Consider the following 16,359-nt stretch of genomic DNA (forward strand, 5'->3'; position numbering starts at 1 on the left):
AAAATGGGAAATTCCAAAACCAGAATGTTGTAGGCTCAAAATGTAACTACCATCTTCTGTTCCAAAGCCAAAATGTTGTAGGCAAAATACCTTACACAGTACTTTTTAGATCACGAGCTGTCACGAGATGGTCCTGTTAAATAGAAAACATATACAACACAAGTTCAAAAGCAAGTTATTATAGTGAATCACAAGACAAACAACAGAAGTCATTCAAAACAAAATAACGATGATTTACTCGTGTTTCCTGCAACTCATTCTTATGTTCCCAGGTGGCCGAGAAGAGCCTTTCGCTTGTTATTTCGCTACTTGGGTGTTGAAGAAGTTTGTCCAGTACCATCTTGGCATAAAGCTGTCGTCATGCTCCTTGTGGTTCTACTAGACTACAAAAGCATTTTATATTAATATTAACATTGTATAAAATAACTCATATCAATAGTAAAAAGGAAGAAACTTACTGCAAAAAATGGAAGATTTCCCTTAGATTTATCTAAGGTAGTTGACCTTTTAATGGAAGATTTTCCTTTTTGTTTAGGTGGTTGGGCATCTTGCTGCAAAAAATTAAACATAATCATTGGTTAAACAAAATTAAAAAAATTTTAAAATAAAAAATGTACTCAATATTTATAACTAAAGAACAACACTGTACCTATTTCGAATTTATGCAAGACCGCTTGTTATGGCCATGTTGGCCACATTGAGTACATGTCATGAGTAAACCTTTCCTACTCAAATGACTAGGCTTCAATTTTTTGGGTTCATCTTTGGCCATCCTCCTATTCTTTTTTAGCCTCCCAGGCATCTTCCTTTCAATAGGAGGTAGCATAGGCTGAATACCTATTTTTTTCCCAATCATGTGGCCCATTTATGGGCTGCATTGGAAAAGAGTAAGCTTTCTTGTAGGTATCAATGTGATAATATTCATGCAGATATTCATCTGGTTGAAGCCCTAGGTGATACATGGCAGCACATGCATGGGAACATGGAATCCCACTTATTTGCCAACTTCTACAACTACATATCCTTTGACTTAGGTCCACTGTATACTGATAACTTCCTTTCCTCAACTCACATCCATTTTCACCATTCCATATCAGTTGCCACTCTACACAATCCTTCTTGTTGGCATCAAACTTAGCTTTCACCAATGGACCATAATTTTGCTTCCATCCATTACATAACTTCCTTTTTTGTACTATCCTAGTCATCATCTTGGTCCTAATATCCTCAAGCATTCTGATAATGCTTTTGAACCTAGCTTCGACAATACTTAAATTGAATGCTTCACACAAATTGTTGTCAACTATATCTGATTTACAAGTAGTCCCCAAAAATGCCCTAGTCCACGTCTTTGGAGACTTTTTCATCAAATTATTATAAACATCCTTATCTTTCTTCTCCAGTGCTGAACATAGATCCTCCCACTCCTTCTCAGTCGTGCACTTTGCAATCTGCCAGAAATCACACTCATAAGATTTCCCTAACTTCCTCCCTGACCAATTTGTAAACACGTGCCTCGCACAATTCCTATGCTCCACCCTTGGTAGTATGTCAGAAATTGCAATCTCAAGGCCCTAAGTCAAATTAATGAACGATTGTTAAAAAATTTTAGTTAAATACAAATAACAGATTAAAAAAAACAATATCAAGCTTAAAATTGCATATTTACTAACCTTTTGTTGGTCACTGATAATTGTGTACCCATACCCATCTTCCAAGCCCAAATCAGTTGATAGGAGACTGAGAAACCAACCCCATGAATCAGTGCACTCCACTTTAACCATAGCCCATGCAATAGGGCACATTTGGTTGTTTGCGTCTCTTCCAACAGCTGTGAGAAATTCACTCTTAATTGGGCCTTTTAGAAAGCAACCATCTAATCCAATGAGTGGCCTACACCCTGCTTTCCAGCCTCTCTTTAATGCATCAAAGCACACATAATACCTCTTAAAATGTGGAAGGGAGTCTGCTGTCACCCTTTGAACAACCATTTTTATTGTACTTCCTGGTATCTTTGACCTTAACTCATGAGCATAGTCCCATAGCAAACCAAATGCATCCTTATGATTCCCAACCATTTTCTCATTCACTATTTTCTTCGCTCTATAACAACAGTCAATGGTCACATTTACATGCATCTCAAAAGCACATCTTTTTTGAATTTCCCTCAGATTCATCTTAGGATGATCCTTGATAGTTGCTTCAAAATGTTGGGCAATCATAGCAGTAGTCACCATTTTGTTCTTAAAACTAACCGAACAATAGTGCTTATTCTGAAACGTCTTTATTTGCAAGCATTTCGCAACAGGACCGTAGCTAGCTCTAATTCTCCATGGACAGTTAGGGGAAGCAATGCACCTCACAACAACCCTTTTCGGTTCATTCTTAATAAACTTTAGTTGTCTTCTACATTCTTTGGAGTACTTTCAAATTGCACTCTTAAACTGTTTGCCATCCTTAAATAACATTCCCAGACTAAACTTTAACATGTCATTGTATACGGGAAACTTGCTCCTCTTTCTCTCACTATTTTCATGTTCTTCATCTTCATTAGACTCAACCAAGCTTCCATATTCATCTGAGTCCCATACCTCAATCTCATTTCCATCCTCCTCTTCTCCACTACGTGTAGCAGCAACATTATCTAGTCCATTTGATGTTGCAAAGTCATCAGCATATTCATCCGCAACATTATTCACTCTATCTGATGTTGCAAAATCACCAACATATTCATCAGCAACATTATCCACTCCATCTGATGTTGCAAAATCACTAGCATATCCATTACCAGAAACTTCACTATCATTATCCTCTCCAACAGTAGACCCTAAACTAATATGTCCACCACTTTCCATACCAATATCCTCATCTACCTCAATACCAGTAGCAGACACACCCTCCCCATCAGCTTGTACCTTTCCTACATCACCTTCCTCACCAGATTCTACCTTTTCTAAATCACCTTCATCATCAGATTCTACCCCTTTATCATCACCCTCCCCATCAACTTCCACCCCTTCAACATCACCCTCCCCAGTAGTCAACAAAAAAATTTCATCTACAATTATTGGGTTATCAACCTCATGTTCAACATATAACTCAATCTCCTTAAACTTGACCCAAAAGTCCAGCATAGCTATGGTTGAAGTGTCATCATAAATCACCCTTAGATTATTTTGTAACCCTATTGTATTAGGCTCATGAAAATAGATTAACATGACAGTGTTAAACCCTAACCCAATTTTGACTATTTTACATAATTCAAAATAAGATATTGTGTCTGGGTCTTCTTTAAGCCTAATCACTTCCCCACTTATATATCTAACATATGGATCATTTACAAAGTGCCCACCCACATGCAAAATAATATAATATTCATCATCTGATGACATCTACAAAAAACAGTAACACATTGTAAGCAAAAAAATTTAAAAAACAAACAAAGCAGTAACAGAAGTCTACCAGTTTAACATCTTTTCTGAGAAAAAGCAATTTACTTTGAATAAACAAACATTTTTCTAAGCAGAAAACATTAAAAAATAATAAAACAGAACTCACTACCTACATCGGGACCACTTCTTTGAATACAATACAAAATAGTAACACATGTCTATGATTTTATCTTTTTTTGCTTGGGTAATAGAAATCAACATCATCGGGACCACTGTCTCATCACAAATCGACAAAACAAACCCTACATTCTAGCACTGAAATTGCAATAATAAATCACAATTAACCATCTACAATTTTTACAACAGTTTTATCAATAACATTAGGATCACCATCGCATCAAAAATCGACAAAATAAACCTTACATTTTCGCACTCAAATTGCAATAGTTAATCACAAATAACCAACTAATCAAACCAAAAATAGAATTTATTTTCCCAACAAACCAAATAAGAAAGCACCTACCTTTCGATTTTGGGTTGCGGAAACTCTCACGATGGTTGATGTTTTTTCGTTCTCAATGATTTGATTCGTAAAAGTTTTAGGGATTTCAAGAAGATTTCGGAATGCTATCGATTTAGGTATTTGAAGATTTAGGGACTTGAAGATTGTTAGGGATTTAATAAAAGATTTCAGAGGTTAGGGATTTAGGGAATTTCACGATTTGGGGATTTTAGAATTTCGAAAAACGATTTTGGGGGTTTGGGGATTTAGGGGTTTTCTTTTGGTTTTATGATTATTAAATTTGTTTAATTTTTGCCACGTCAGCTTATTTATTTTAATGTGAGCCACGTCATTGGTCAACAGCAACGCCACGTAGACCAAATTTTTTGACCGGCTATTGACTAACGGTCAGCTGACGTTTACCGTTTCAACTGGGTTGATGTCTGAAAAATCTGTTACGTTAAGGGCTGATTTCAAAAAAAAAATGTTAGGGGCATATATCCAAAAGCCCCCAAAGGTTGAGGGCTTTTTTTACAATTATGCCTTTATTTAATTAATCTAAAATATCTCCAACATCATCATTACCTTCTAAATTTCTCTCTCTTTCTAATTGACCATTTTGCCCTTTTATGATATTTTAAAATTCCATCTTTGAGTAATCACTTAATTTGGTAAAATTATAATTTAGTCCTTCATAATTCTTCACCTATTCAATTTGGTCCTAATTCATCCATTTTCCTTAGTTTCTAGATAATTCCACCCTTCAAATATTTTCACTATTGGTCCTTCAAATTTTTCATATTTACACTTTAACCCCTCAAGTTTTAAGTATTTACTCTTAGGCAACAAAACTTTTTTCACTTTTACAATTTAGTCTTTTCTTGAATTAATATATCATAATATACTTCCCAATATTTTCATAACTCAAAGTTTCCCTTTTTGTCACTTTATTCCCTTATTTTACTATATCAAAGATAATATCTTACTATAGAAATTTTTGGGATATTACAGCAAATGTGATGAAGTGATTGATAAGGACACTATTGAGAAATATGCCCATATTGTGGTAATCATGTAACTGTTTTCTATTTATTTGAACGATAAACAAGTAAATAAATAAAGTTCATTTCACATTTCACTATTATGTCTTTTGTATTTATGTCTTTTATATTTTACATGCATAACGAAATTGTGATGAACAAATATTAGCTTATTCATTGTATAAAGTTCAAACTAAAGAAAAATAGTATTGTAAAAATGTTTACATTGCGAGAAAGACGACTTACTTCAGTAGATAATCTAAATGAGTCTGTAATCTCATAAAAGAATCAAAGTGAGCATTTGATTCAAATACTGAGAAAGATTATTATATCGTCTACAATTCTAATTGGGGAGATGACTAGTATTGATTATTGGAACAGTTGACTCCACAAGTAGAGACATAGATGTATTCTGAATTCATTTGTGAATTAATTCACTTTTGACGTTCATGGTGTGATTTACCTAAATCTTGAATTAGTCACTGACCATGTGTATACAACTTATGTGTTTTGATATAAGTGGATGCTTATGCTCTAAAGATGATCGAGCCAATAGCCAGTATTTTGGGTACATGACTTGTGTATAGCATGGCTTTACTAGCAACAGTGAAATTTATAGCTCAAATAAAGAGTTAATGATATCCTCTCATTGGCATTGTGTGAATTGATAAATATGGAGCGTGACTACGAGTTGCTTGTTCTCAAACAAGCAATTTATCACAGTTATTTGTTGACAATGATCATATGGAATCCACTAGCTATATGGATTTGGTATATAATTATGCGTGCAAGAAAATTTGAAAGGTTGTAAGTGTTTACAATTAGGTACCAAAACTTATTCTTTTGAAAACAAAATGTCACTCTACAGCGTCGAATGTTGGTCGTCACTACAAGACTTGATTACCATATCAGGGTGTGACACCGGACTTTGGTCGCCATGACGAGGCTATACAGTATGTTGCATCACGACAAGGAACCCCCTAACATCGCGATGTCAACCCGAAGTTTTTAAACTGTTACAAATTGGTCCTTTTCTATCTTGTGGTAATTTTAGAGCCGCCGTAAGCTCATGTAAGACCTAATAATAGTTGTTTAATGTATGATATACATGTTTGATTGCAATTAATTATTAAATTGTGAAATTCACACGAAATTTGATTGTATTTTCTCTGACAACGAACATGACACCTTGTAACTCAGACCCGACGATCGAGTCGAGGATCAAGGTATTACAGACCCGATGAGAAAAAAAACTACCTTGTGAACTGGCAACAAGGGAGGAGTTAATTACAGACACAATAGGTTGAACGGTGGCATCCAAGATTGCACTTGAGGCCCAACACCAAAATTACATAAATTTGCTTAAGGAGGAGACCTGTAGGCAGCACTCTTATAAGAAGCATCAAAACGATAGTAGCAACGATCAACGAGATGGCTTGTTTTTCCTTATAGCTGACACTGAATTCGAGAACCAGAAGAACGACCATGCTCATATCCTTGGAGGGAACTAGAACTAGAAAAAGGGATATAAGCTGAAGGAGAAACATTGTTAACTTGTTTATGAGTAACCACATTAACTGAGCTAAGAATATCTACCATTGTAGTTTGCTGACGTGCCTCAGCATCAAGGAGCATGGTAGTAACACTCTGAACACTATAAGGCACCTGACTAGCTAAAATAATTGTAACAACAAACTCAAAATCAGAAGAAATTCCATTTAGAATTGTTGTGACATGTTCATGTTCACTAATAACTTCACCACAGTTAGTAAGATTGTCACAGTAGCCTAGCCTTTGATTTTCATCAAAAACTCCTTCATGAAAAGATTACCTTTGCATTGAAAATGCAAAGCTCGTCTATAGAACATTAACCGAGAAGTAGTCTTACCGCCATAGATGCTAGCAAGAGTATTCCAAATCTTAGCAGTAAAGTCCATTCCGATGAGATGAGGAAGGACACCTTGACTAATAGAAAACTAGAGTCAAGACACGAAAGCACCGTCTTGCTATTCAAGACGTAAAAAATCAGGATTTTCCTGAAGTAAATCAGTTGCATCGATAATGAACTGTGGAGGTGGAACAATAGAAGAATCAAGAAACCCCTGAAGTTTGTAGGTCTTGAGAGCAAGGAGAACCTGTTGAATCTTCTTGGTTGAAAAAAGTCGACTATCAAAAAAACCATCGTTGGAAACAGAAGACACCAGTGGTGCAGCAGTTGAAATAGAGGATAGGCTAGTAGGATGAGCCATGAAACCTACAGCAAGACTTGTAATATGAAACCCCCAGGCAATCAAAGGATCAAATCTGTGAGGAAACAGACATTTGATACCATGTGAAACTATAACTATGAGCTATTAAAGTTGATTAACAGCTAAAAAACCTAACAAAATACAAAGTAATATGCTGAAGAATAATGATCTAAAAACTGCATTGATCAGAAACTTGTACAGCTTATATACATGCATTAGTACAGGTTGCTAGCAGTATAATTGAAAGTAACAACTAACAGACTTAAAACAGTTTTAACAAACTTAACTGATCTATTGGTTAACAACTAAGCTGAGCAGCTCAATACTCTAATAATGTCAACAATATTTCTTCAATAAGACTCATTGAGCTAAATTTATTTGTTGGCTTCGTAAAGAATATACAAGCTTGTTTGCATAATAATGCATTATTTGACAATTCTACATTCCAAATACCAAGTCCTCCTTCAAGTGTTTCGGCTATACATATATAGTTTCCTTTGGTTTTGATCATGTCTCCACTAGAACCATCGAATAATACAATTGGTTTTGATCATGTCTCCACTAGAACCATCGAATAATACAATCAACCTTATTTAGGCGCCTTAAAGTAGGATATTGTGTGTACCGGAATAGAGAATAGGATTGGTTTAATTAACGTATACCTTCCACCTTGAAGTAAACGTAAGGATTTCCATGTTGCCAACTTCCATTGCATCTTCTCCACATTTGGATGGAAAAATAATTCCTTGTATACCCAAATACTTCCCCAGTTGGCAATATGCTTTACTCTTAAGAGTTCCTAACATTCATCATTTCTTTTGTGCTGTTATTTACTCAAATTAATTATGAGACCTGAGAGCTTATAATATTGAGCAAATACTGGAGCTCGATAGGAACGAACATTCCCATTGAAGAACAAATAACAATCATTTGCAAATAGTAGATGAGATATTGGAAGGAATTTTTTTGCTATCTTTATACCTTGAATTTTTTTATTATTCTCCGCTTTAAGAATATAGAATGTTCTAACACAAGAGAAATTAAGTAGTTAAAGGGAGAAATTAAGTAGTTAAAGGGATAAAAGAGCTCTTTAGTGTTATTGATTCCAAAGGACTCCCATTCATAAGTACCTAATACAATATATCACTTATATACTAATGTATAGTTTGCCTCCATCGATCACTGCATCCCATCATTCCCATAATTTTAAGCTGGAAATTCCAACTAATGCGATTATATGCTTTAGACATATCAAGTTTAAATGCCCAAAATTCTCTAACCCTTCTTTTGATGAACTGCATATATGATCTTGTTGCCCAGCATGACATTATCCATGATGTTACGCCCGTGTATAAATGCATTTTGATATGACGTAATTATACCTTTCATGATTGACTTAAGACCATTACATTACATAATCAGTTTTATACCTTTCATCTAATTCAATCGACTAGCCGTGACACAATGCTTTTTATGCCCTTATATGAAACGCAGCAAATAGTAAACAGCCGATCTGACAGTTCCTTCTAATCCTGCGAAAAGGACTAGCATCTGTAGCTCACACAATGCTCCCATATTCCAACCCTATCTTATCTTGTTTGTGGATTTTCTTTTTTATTTCCTGACTGGTAATAGAATAATAGGTAATTATTTGATACACTTTTTATAAAGTCATAAGCAAATTAAAGATATAACAAATGTCACATTTATTTATATATTTAATTATTTTACTACACCTTACAATACACTTGTCATACCTAATAAACTAAACTCATTTGTAGAATCTAAAACACTCAATAATTTTCTAATAATAATTACTCTTTATTTAAAGGAGTGTATGTACTAGAAAGTGGTGAACTAAAAATTTTCACAAACGAGTGTCCTCTTTTAATTAGTTTTTATTTTTTAGTATAATTTAAAAACATATGTCAACTTCTTAATGTTGTTTGTGGAACTTAACTCCACTTCATTGTACCTTGTAATTATCTTTATTTAAATACTATTTTGAAAGGATTTCCCCTTAACAGGGTCCAATATCTGCAGAGTCTGTAAGTAAACAAGGGGGACAAAATTTTATGGCCACTGTATATGCATAATTGGCAAAACACCAGAGTCCAGTATAACAAGAGAATTAAGGATATTCTTTAAAAAAAACAAAGAGTTAAAAATAAAAATAAGACAGCAACTTCATTCATGCAAGGAACACAGAGATAACCAGGTCGCTAAATGTTCAAACAAATCTTAATCCTATGATGCTACAAAACATAAAACAGCAATTTAAACAACCAAAAAAAGAGGTGGATTTGCACACAAGATGCAGAAGAAGCTCACAATGAGAAAAACCCTTCCTCAACATGACATTTTATCAGGAACCAGTGTTTCTGCTGGTCAAAGCCTTCGAAAACTCATCTTCTCGGTTATGTTTCCTTGCTTTCTTCTTCGACTCCATCGCGCTTTAGTGCTTTCAATTTTCTGTAACCCTTGTCAGTACCGAATATCCTGTAAGAGAATATAACATGGTGGTCACCCATGGTCAGTATTCAAGGTTAATCAATGGTCAAACTGGGATTTATATCCATGACTGTATTGTGAAAATCAAATTGGAGTTCATATGAAACAGATTCGGAATGATTAACTATGATTAGTTTATAAACGGCTGATCAAAATTACAGACAGCATTGTGCATAGAGAATTTTAGGCAGGCAAATCCGTCCACCATATTAATGGCCAGAACTTGGAATGATCCAAAACCAAAATGACCTGAATCCTTGATGAACCAAACAAGTAAACTGAAATGACCTGAACCCGAGATGATTTGACCCGAAAAAATATGACTAGCAAACCCAAACAACTCGAACCAGAAAAGGCCTGAACTTGAAATGACCCGAATCTGAAATGATATGAAAATTTTAAAACCCATTCAACCTAAAGCTAACCCAGCCCATCCAATTGACAGGTTTGATTATAAACATAAGAGAAAGCAGATATTTTCTGCAAAACTTTCTTCTAAGCAAATATTGGAAGTGAACAAAGTGAAGCTTTTGAAGTTACAACCTCAGGCAGAGACCTAAGACAACATTTCATAACAAATATGAACTTGGGATGATGCAATTGAACCGCAAAAGCAGATCCAGTACATAAGGAAGCCTATTTTTGATAAAATGGACAAAGCTTAAAGTATCGAAATGTTTAAGAAGATTCATATAAATTCATCTACTACTCAAATGGAAGAAATAGTAGAAACCACAATAACCTACAATCTAACCATGGAAAATATGCCAGTGCTTCAATAAAAAATAAATGCCGAAAAACTCACCAGTCCATGTAAACAAATGTAGATGAGTAGTTGCCAGATTTTGTATAAAGCAAACGATGATGATAGTCATGAAAATCAGCACTGAAAAAGTGAAAATACGAACAATTACTTACAGCTAAAGGATAAAAGATAAACATCTAACCATGCGTATAAACTCAAGAAGCAAAGCAGCAAGCAAACATGGAGCTCACCCCCCATATAAAGGTAGAAAGTTTGAGAGGCTCCATGGAAAATGGTAACCACAATGTGCCTCAACTGTCTCTAGGACTCTAAGAGTCATCCATAACCAGAGAGTAATAAGATGTGGGCCAGTGATGGCTGGACCAATTATTGTTGCAAAGCCAAGGAACAATATCTCGGCAGGGTGAGCATACTCGGATGTCAGTCCAAATGGAGTAGCATACCTGTACAGTGTATGTATATCAAGTAACCAATAAGCACATGCAAAAGATCCAAGTGAGAACACTATTGTTCATAGTTTTAACTAGTACAAGCACCTAACATTGACACTTACTCATGATGAACACTGTGCACATGCTTGTACAGCCATTTTGTATGTAAAAAACGATGTCCCCAGTAAAACACAAAATCCTCCAGGATGAAATAGAATATTATCTGTGACAGAACCACTTTCCTGCCAACCAGATCCAGCTAGTTAGAGCTCTGAAACTAAGAATTTAATTTCATGCAGGTATATCTATGGAGAACATACTTCAGGACTAGTAATGAAGGTATTATGTCTGAATATGGTAAAAAGGAAGGGAAAAAAGCTCTAGCACATAAAGAACCTGTAAATACCAGGATGGAAATGGCAGACTACTCTTCATGCCCATGAATCTGAAGAAAGGATAAGATGCAATCATAAGCGGAAGGTTGACACCAATGTGATACAGAAGCAGGCGGGTGATACATTTTTCCTGAGCAGCAAGGCTGTTGTTTTTCGTCTATATAGAAACATAAATTACAAATGAAACAGATTTATTATGAATTCCACTAGAAAAAATACAAAGAAAGGATATTTTTTGTTATTAACAGCATTCATCCCCACAAATTTTATGTCAACAAAGTAAAAACGGTTGATAACAATACCAGCAATGAAGGGAGTTAACCTGAATCTTGTATTTGCTCAGCAATCCAGCTCTTTCCAGATATATAAATGGAAGTCCGGATAAGAAGAAAACACTTTCGTGAAGAAAGAAACTTCCTAGACTTGCTAGTTGGAAGTCACTGAAATGCGTGATCAGATACTGCATGGCGAACAAAGAAGATTTTCAGGGAGAATGTATTATATCTGATGACATAAACTGCTGTTCTAAGCTTAAAAACATCAGTGGTAGTGTTCAAACTAATGAACAAGGTCACTGTCACTGAAATGTGTGATCCAATATTGCATGGTGAACAAAGAAGATTTCAGGAAGAATTTCTTACACCTTAGAACATAAACCACTATTTCGGAGCTTAAAAGATCACATTATTGCTCAATGTAGATTAATAAACATTGCATCCAGAAGTGAAATCAATAAGCACAATTAGACACATTTACATTTTACCTGGAAAAAAGGGGAAAGGATCGATGAAAATGAATCGAAGCTTCATTAAGGTCCTTTGCTAGAGACCAATGAGATATAGGATAAAAGGAAACACTTGCAAGAAACACATATTCAACATTAACAACAAAGTCCTCAAATCTAGATTTCAATCTCAGGTACTTGTTACTGTAAGTAAACATACATTTTGTTTTGAACTGTAAGTAACATCCTAGATGAACTAATTAATGAAGAAGCCATTCTAGCAACAAATATATACACATAGTGAAACAGTGACCTGAATTCAAAACTAAAAACAATCTCCAATTTCGTAGCTATATAATCATTTGCAACACTTAAAATGCATTTCAAATTGTAAGAGACAAGAAAACCAAAGAGCATTATTCAATCAAACACTGCCTTGTAAAAATCGAAGATCAACATCCACCATTAGCCATCCAAATGTACCTTGATGTCACCATCCAAAAACAACTAAAACAAACAAAAATATAAATAATCCAATCGACCCAAACTTGAGATTTAACTATCTTTACATACAAAACCAAAAAAAAAAAACCAACAAAGATAGATCCATAACAAGTAATGGGCAGTGGATAAAAAAACTGAAAAAGCAACAAGAAAGAAGGAAAAAGAAAGAGCTTTACCAGCCACCCAGATTCAATAATGGCAGCCATGAGAGCTTGAAAGTGAAAAAAAAGAAGAAGCTAATTGATCTCCACAATGTTGCTTTCACAATAATAAAATCTTTTTGGAGAGAGAGATGGAGGGTAAAGAGACAGAGAGTGAATATTGAGAGAAGCAAAAAAAAAACCACGAGATGAGTACAGACTGTCGAAAGGAATCTGGGCTCTATTCATGGGCCCCTTGTTTTTATGCATGTAATTTCATCACACAGTAAGAAAACAAACTCCAAAATCACTACTTTTGCAGTGTAAGAAATTCTAACATGTGGACGGTAGAAGTTTTCAAGTTTGAACTGACATTTTAAAAGGAAAAAAAATAGGTTTTTTCTTAGGTTCTCCACTTTTGCCTTTTAATGTTTTTTCACTTTTCTTTTCAAGTTTGAACGTGTGTGGGTTTTGGCCTTTTCCTATTAGTTTGATTCTTAAATGATCCTTCAATTATTAACTTTAATATATTTAAAATTTAAGTGTTCAATCAAAAACTCTTCAATTTTATTAACCTTGTTTTTTCTTAATACGTTATATATATACATGATTTATGTGTTTTAATTATATTTTATTTTAAAGTAATATTTAATTTCTAAATTTACAATTCGACTAACAGGCCAACAGCTATTGTCAATTATGTTATATAAAATGAGAGTTTAAGTTCAATATCTAGAAACTCTACTCGTTTCTCCAATTATCAGAAAGAAAAAAAAAAATCAGATTAACTGAAGTACCCTAATAATAATTTTGCAAATAATTGGTGAAATTAAAACATAATTTCCAAAACTTCTTAAAAATTAAACATAAAACTCTCTAATGTACTCTTTATACTTTTAGAATTTACTCTTTATTTTTCAATTTAGAATTTACTCTTTATTTTTTAATTTTCAAAATTCGAGTACACGTGAATAAGGCTTTACCAAGGGTCAATGCCTCTTAAACAAGGTTTTAGACTCAGATTTTGCGAAAAAAATATTATTAGAGTCTACTTTATTCTCATATAAAAAAAAGTTGTTCAAGATGTACTTTCTTCGGATTATCCACATATTTCATCTTATTCATTAACCATAAGCAGCCATGGAAGGTCTCATTCATTGTTCAAAGATGCAAAGCAAGACTTGTATTTAAGTAAATGTGAGCTGATGAAATGAAAAACCAACTGCAATAACCAAATCAATGCAAAATACTAAATGCTACCCATATTACATATGACAAAGAAGAATACACACAAGTCAGATACTATTTAAGAGTCAACTAAATAGAAGACAAAATCTCATCAGCCATGGATAGATATATATAAGCATTTAAAAGGTGGCCTAAACCTTTTATTTAAGTAATAAACCCTAAACTAAAACACACAATCTAGTTTGTTCTTGGTGTAGCCCATTCAACTCTCAGGATGAGATTATCATAACCATAGCCATTGAGTTTGTTTATAGCTCTCTGGGCATCATCCTTGTTCACAAAATTAACGAAACCAAAACCCCGACTCATGCCAGTCTTCTGGTCAATGGCAACATAAACTCGACTTACTGCACCAAATGGCCGGAAAAGCTCGTGCAAGTCAGCTTCCCGGGTGTCCTCCGAAAGATTAGTGACCCGGACAGAGTTCTCGTCGTTTCTGCGTCTCATATCAGTTCCGCTTCTATCAGCTCCGGCTCTCATACCTGGAGGAACATAAGTATTCTTCCCTGATCCAGCAGCAGCAGTTGCAGTTTCAGGTACTGCAGGCTTATCGACGAATGACTCAGCCGGCAGAGCGAGGTCCTTGTATGGGCACCGAGATGTCCAGTGATCACCCTTCTTACCACAAGTCCTACACACCATAAGGACAGCACCTCCTTTTCCTAGTTGAGCCAAGGAATCTCCGGCAGCCTTCGGTTCTTCTGCTTTGCTACCTGTAGGCAGCTCCAAGAATAATTGTTGTAAATTAACCAAGGCCATTTACACCCAACAAGTAAGGTTCACTAATAATTCTAAGCTACTAAAATGCTAATTTTTTCCCCATCAAAACCTTCCATAAATTAAGCTAAGTTTTTGATTCACCAATTCACAAAGACGACAATGAATATCTAAGCTACCAGGATTCTTTGTACTCCTGTAATTACAAATGTGTGTATATATGCACAAAAATAAGCAAAAGTTGTCGGCTTAAATTAAAATACAACTCACCAGTGCCAAAATTAACAAAACAAACATCCATAAATTTATTTTTAAAAACCGAAAATTTTCATATTTTCCAAAAGCTATAATCCCATAAATTCAGTAACCTACCACCCCCCCAAAAAAAAAAAGAAAAAAAGGTTAAGAGAAAAAACCAGAAAGAAACGAACCAGGAGCTCTAGGTCGTTCAAGGAGGATTTCTTCAGTGGAAACCATAGTGAGTCGGCTACCAACATCTTCCCTTACAGCATCCCCAAACTTGGGCCAAGACCTTCGCTCCACCGCCTGTTTACTGAGCCGGGCATTAGCGAGTTTTCGGACCCGGGTCGTCGTCGTAATTTTGACCTTGTTTCCCTCATCGTTGAACTTGTACTCTATCACTTTCTTGATCCCGTTCTCGTCGGGTCCGATTACTTGCTTTGGCGGCAACAAGAAATCCAAATCCTCGCCGTCGTCTTCGTCTAATTCACCCCATCGGAGCTTTGTTGGCGGGGCCGGGTTTTGGGTCGCTCCGGTCACCATCATTTTCCAAAAAGAGAAATCAAATTTTAGGGTTTCGGCTACGCGGCGTGTGAGGGAAATGTAAAAAAATAGGTAAATAATATTAGGCGGTGGTCGAAAGAATGCCGGTTCAATGAAGAGCTCAGTAGAACGATGCCGTTTTTATTATTATATAACCTACAGTTTAAATTTATTTGGTCCTGAAATTTAAAATTTAAATATTTTTACTTTAATTTGATATAATTTACTCTCTATATCTATAATAATATTTATCTGTTTAAATTAATAACATAATTAGTTACTACTTTCAGGTAAAAAACATTTACCCCTCACCCTATGATTTCAAGAACATATACTTACCCTTGAGCTTGAAGAAAATCCATAAATCCCTAAAATTATTGTAAATGAAACAACAATTATATTCTTGTTATTATTTATTTATGAAAATTAATGGAAATTTAATTACATATTAAAATGTTATAAAATTTCATAAAAATTATTTTTTTACTTCAAATAAAGTTCAGTATTTTAATTTTATACTTAATCTATATTATATAAAATCTAACTCTTAAGGAGTCATAAAAGTAAATAGGGGTATAAATTATTTTTTAATTTTTTTTAAAATATACATTCCGTTTCTAGTAAATAAACAGGGTTATAGTAGATTTTTATTAAGTTAAAATTTGTATGTCTATATAATATAATATATATTATATAAAACCAATTCCTAACAGAAACATAAGAGTAAACATAGGGATATAAATGATTTTTTAATTTATATTAATATATACTTTCTGTTTCTAGAAAATAAATAGGATTGTGATAGACTTTTAGTATGTTATAATTTGTATATCTACGTAATATTTTTTATATATATACATAGCTCTTATTTGGTTCATATGAGTTAATAGGGTTAAATTTATCATTTAATCTTATTTTCTCTTTGGCTTATAAAAGTTTAATAAATCAAAATGTTTA

General features: G+C 34.3%; 3 protein-coding genes across 3 annotated transcripts; all 3 read right to left on the reverse strand.

The window, feature by feature from the left end:
- Positions 1-809: 809 nt before the first annotated feature.
- On the reverse strand, positions 810-2,237 carry LOC107949960 (uncharacterized). The gene is made up of 2 exons (XM_016884715.1): positions 1,674-2,237; positions 810-1,574 (listed from the first exon to the last, which is right to left on the reverse strand). The coding sequence occupies exons 1-2, from the start codon at positions 2,235-2,237 to the stop codon at positions 810-812; spliced, it is 1,329 nt and encodes a 442-aa protein (XP_016740204.1).
- Positions 2,238-9,351: 7,114 nt separating this feature from the next.
- LOC107950248 (methylsterol monooxygenase 2-2) lies at positions 9,352-13,000 on the reverse strand. The gene is made up of 7 exons (XM_016885060.2): positions 12,691-13,000; positions 11,609-11,746; positions 11,298-11,443; positions 11,014-11,133; positions 10,691-10,903; positions 10,500-10,580; positions 9,352-9,682 (listed from the first exon to the last, which is right to left on the reverse strand). The coding sequence occupies exons 1-7, from the start codon at positions 12,718-12,720 to the stop codon at positions 9,601-9,603; spliced, it is 810 nt and encodes a 269-aa protein (XP_016740549.1). The 5' UTR covers positions 12,721-13,000; the 3' UTR covers positions 9,352-9,600.
- An 890-nt stretch (positions 13,001-13,890) lies between these two features.
- LOC107950247 (eukaryotic translation initiation factor 3 subunit G) lies at positions 13,891-15,520 on the reverse strand. The gene is made up of 2 exons (XM_016885059.2): positions 15,051-15,520; positions 13,891-14,615 (listed from the first exon to the last, which is right to left on the reverse strand). The coding sequence occupies exons 1-2, from the start codon at positions 15,403-15,405 to the stop codon at positions 14,080-14,082; spliced, it is 891 nt and encodes a 296-aa protein (XP_016740548.1). The 5' UTR covers positions 15,406-15,520; the 3' UTR covers positions 13,891-14,079.
- Positions 15,521-16,359: the final 839 nt, after the last annotated feature.

Source organism: Gossypium hirsutum, chromosome A03 (genome assembly GCF_007990345.1).
Source record: "Gossypium hirsutum isolate 1008001.06 chromosome A03, Gossypium_hirsutum_v2.1, whole genome shotgun sequence".
Classification (NCBI taxonomy): Eukaryota; Viridiplantae; Streptophyta; class Magnoliopsida; order Malvales; family Malvaceae; genus Gossypium; species Gossypium hirsutum.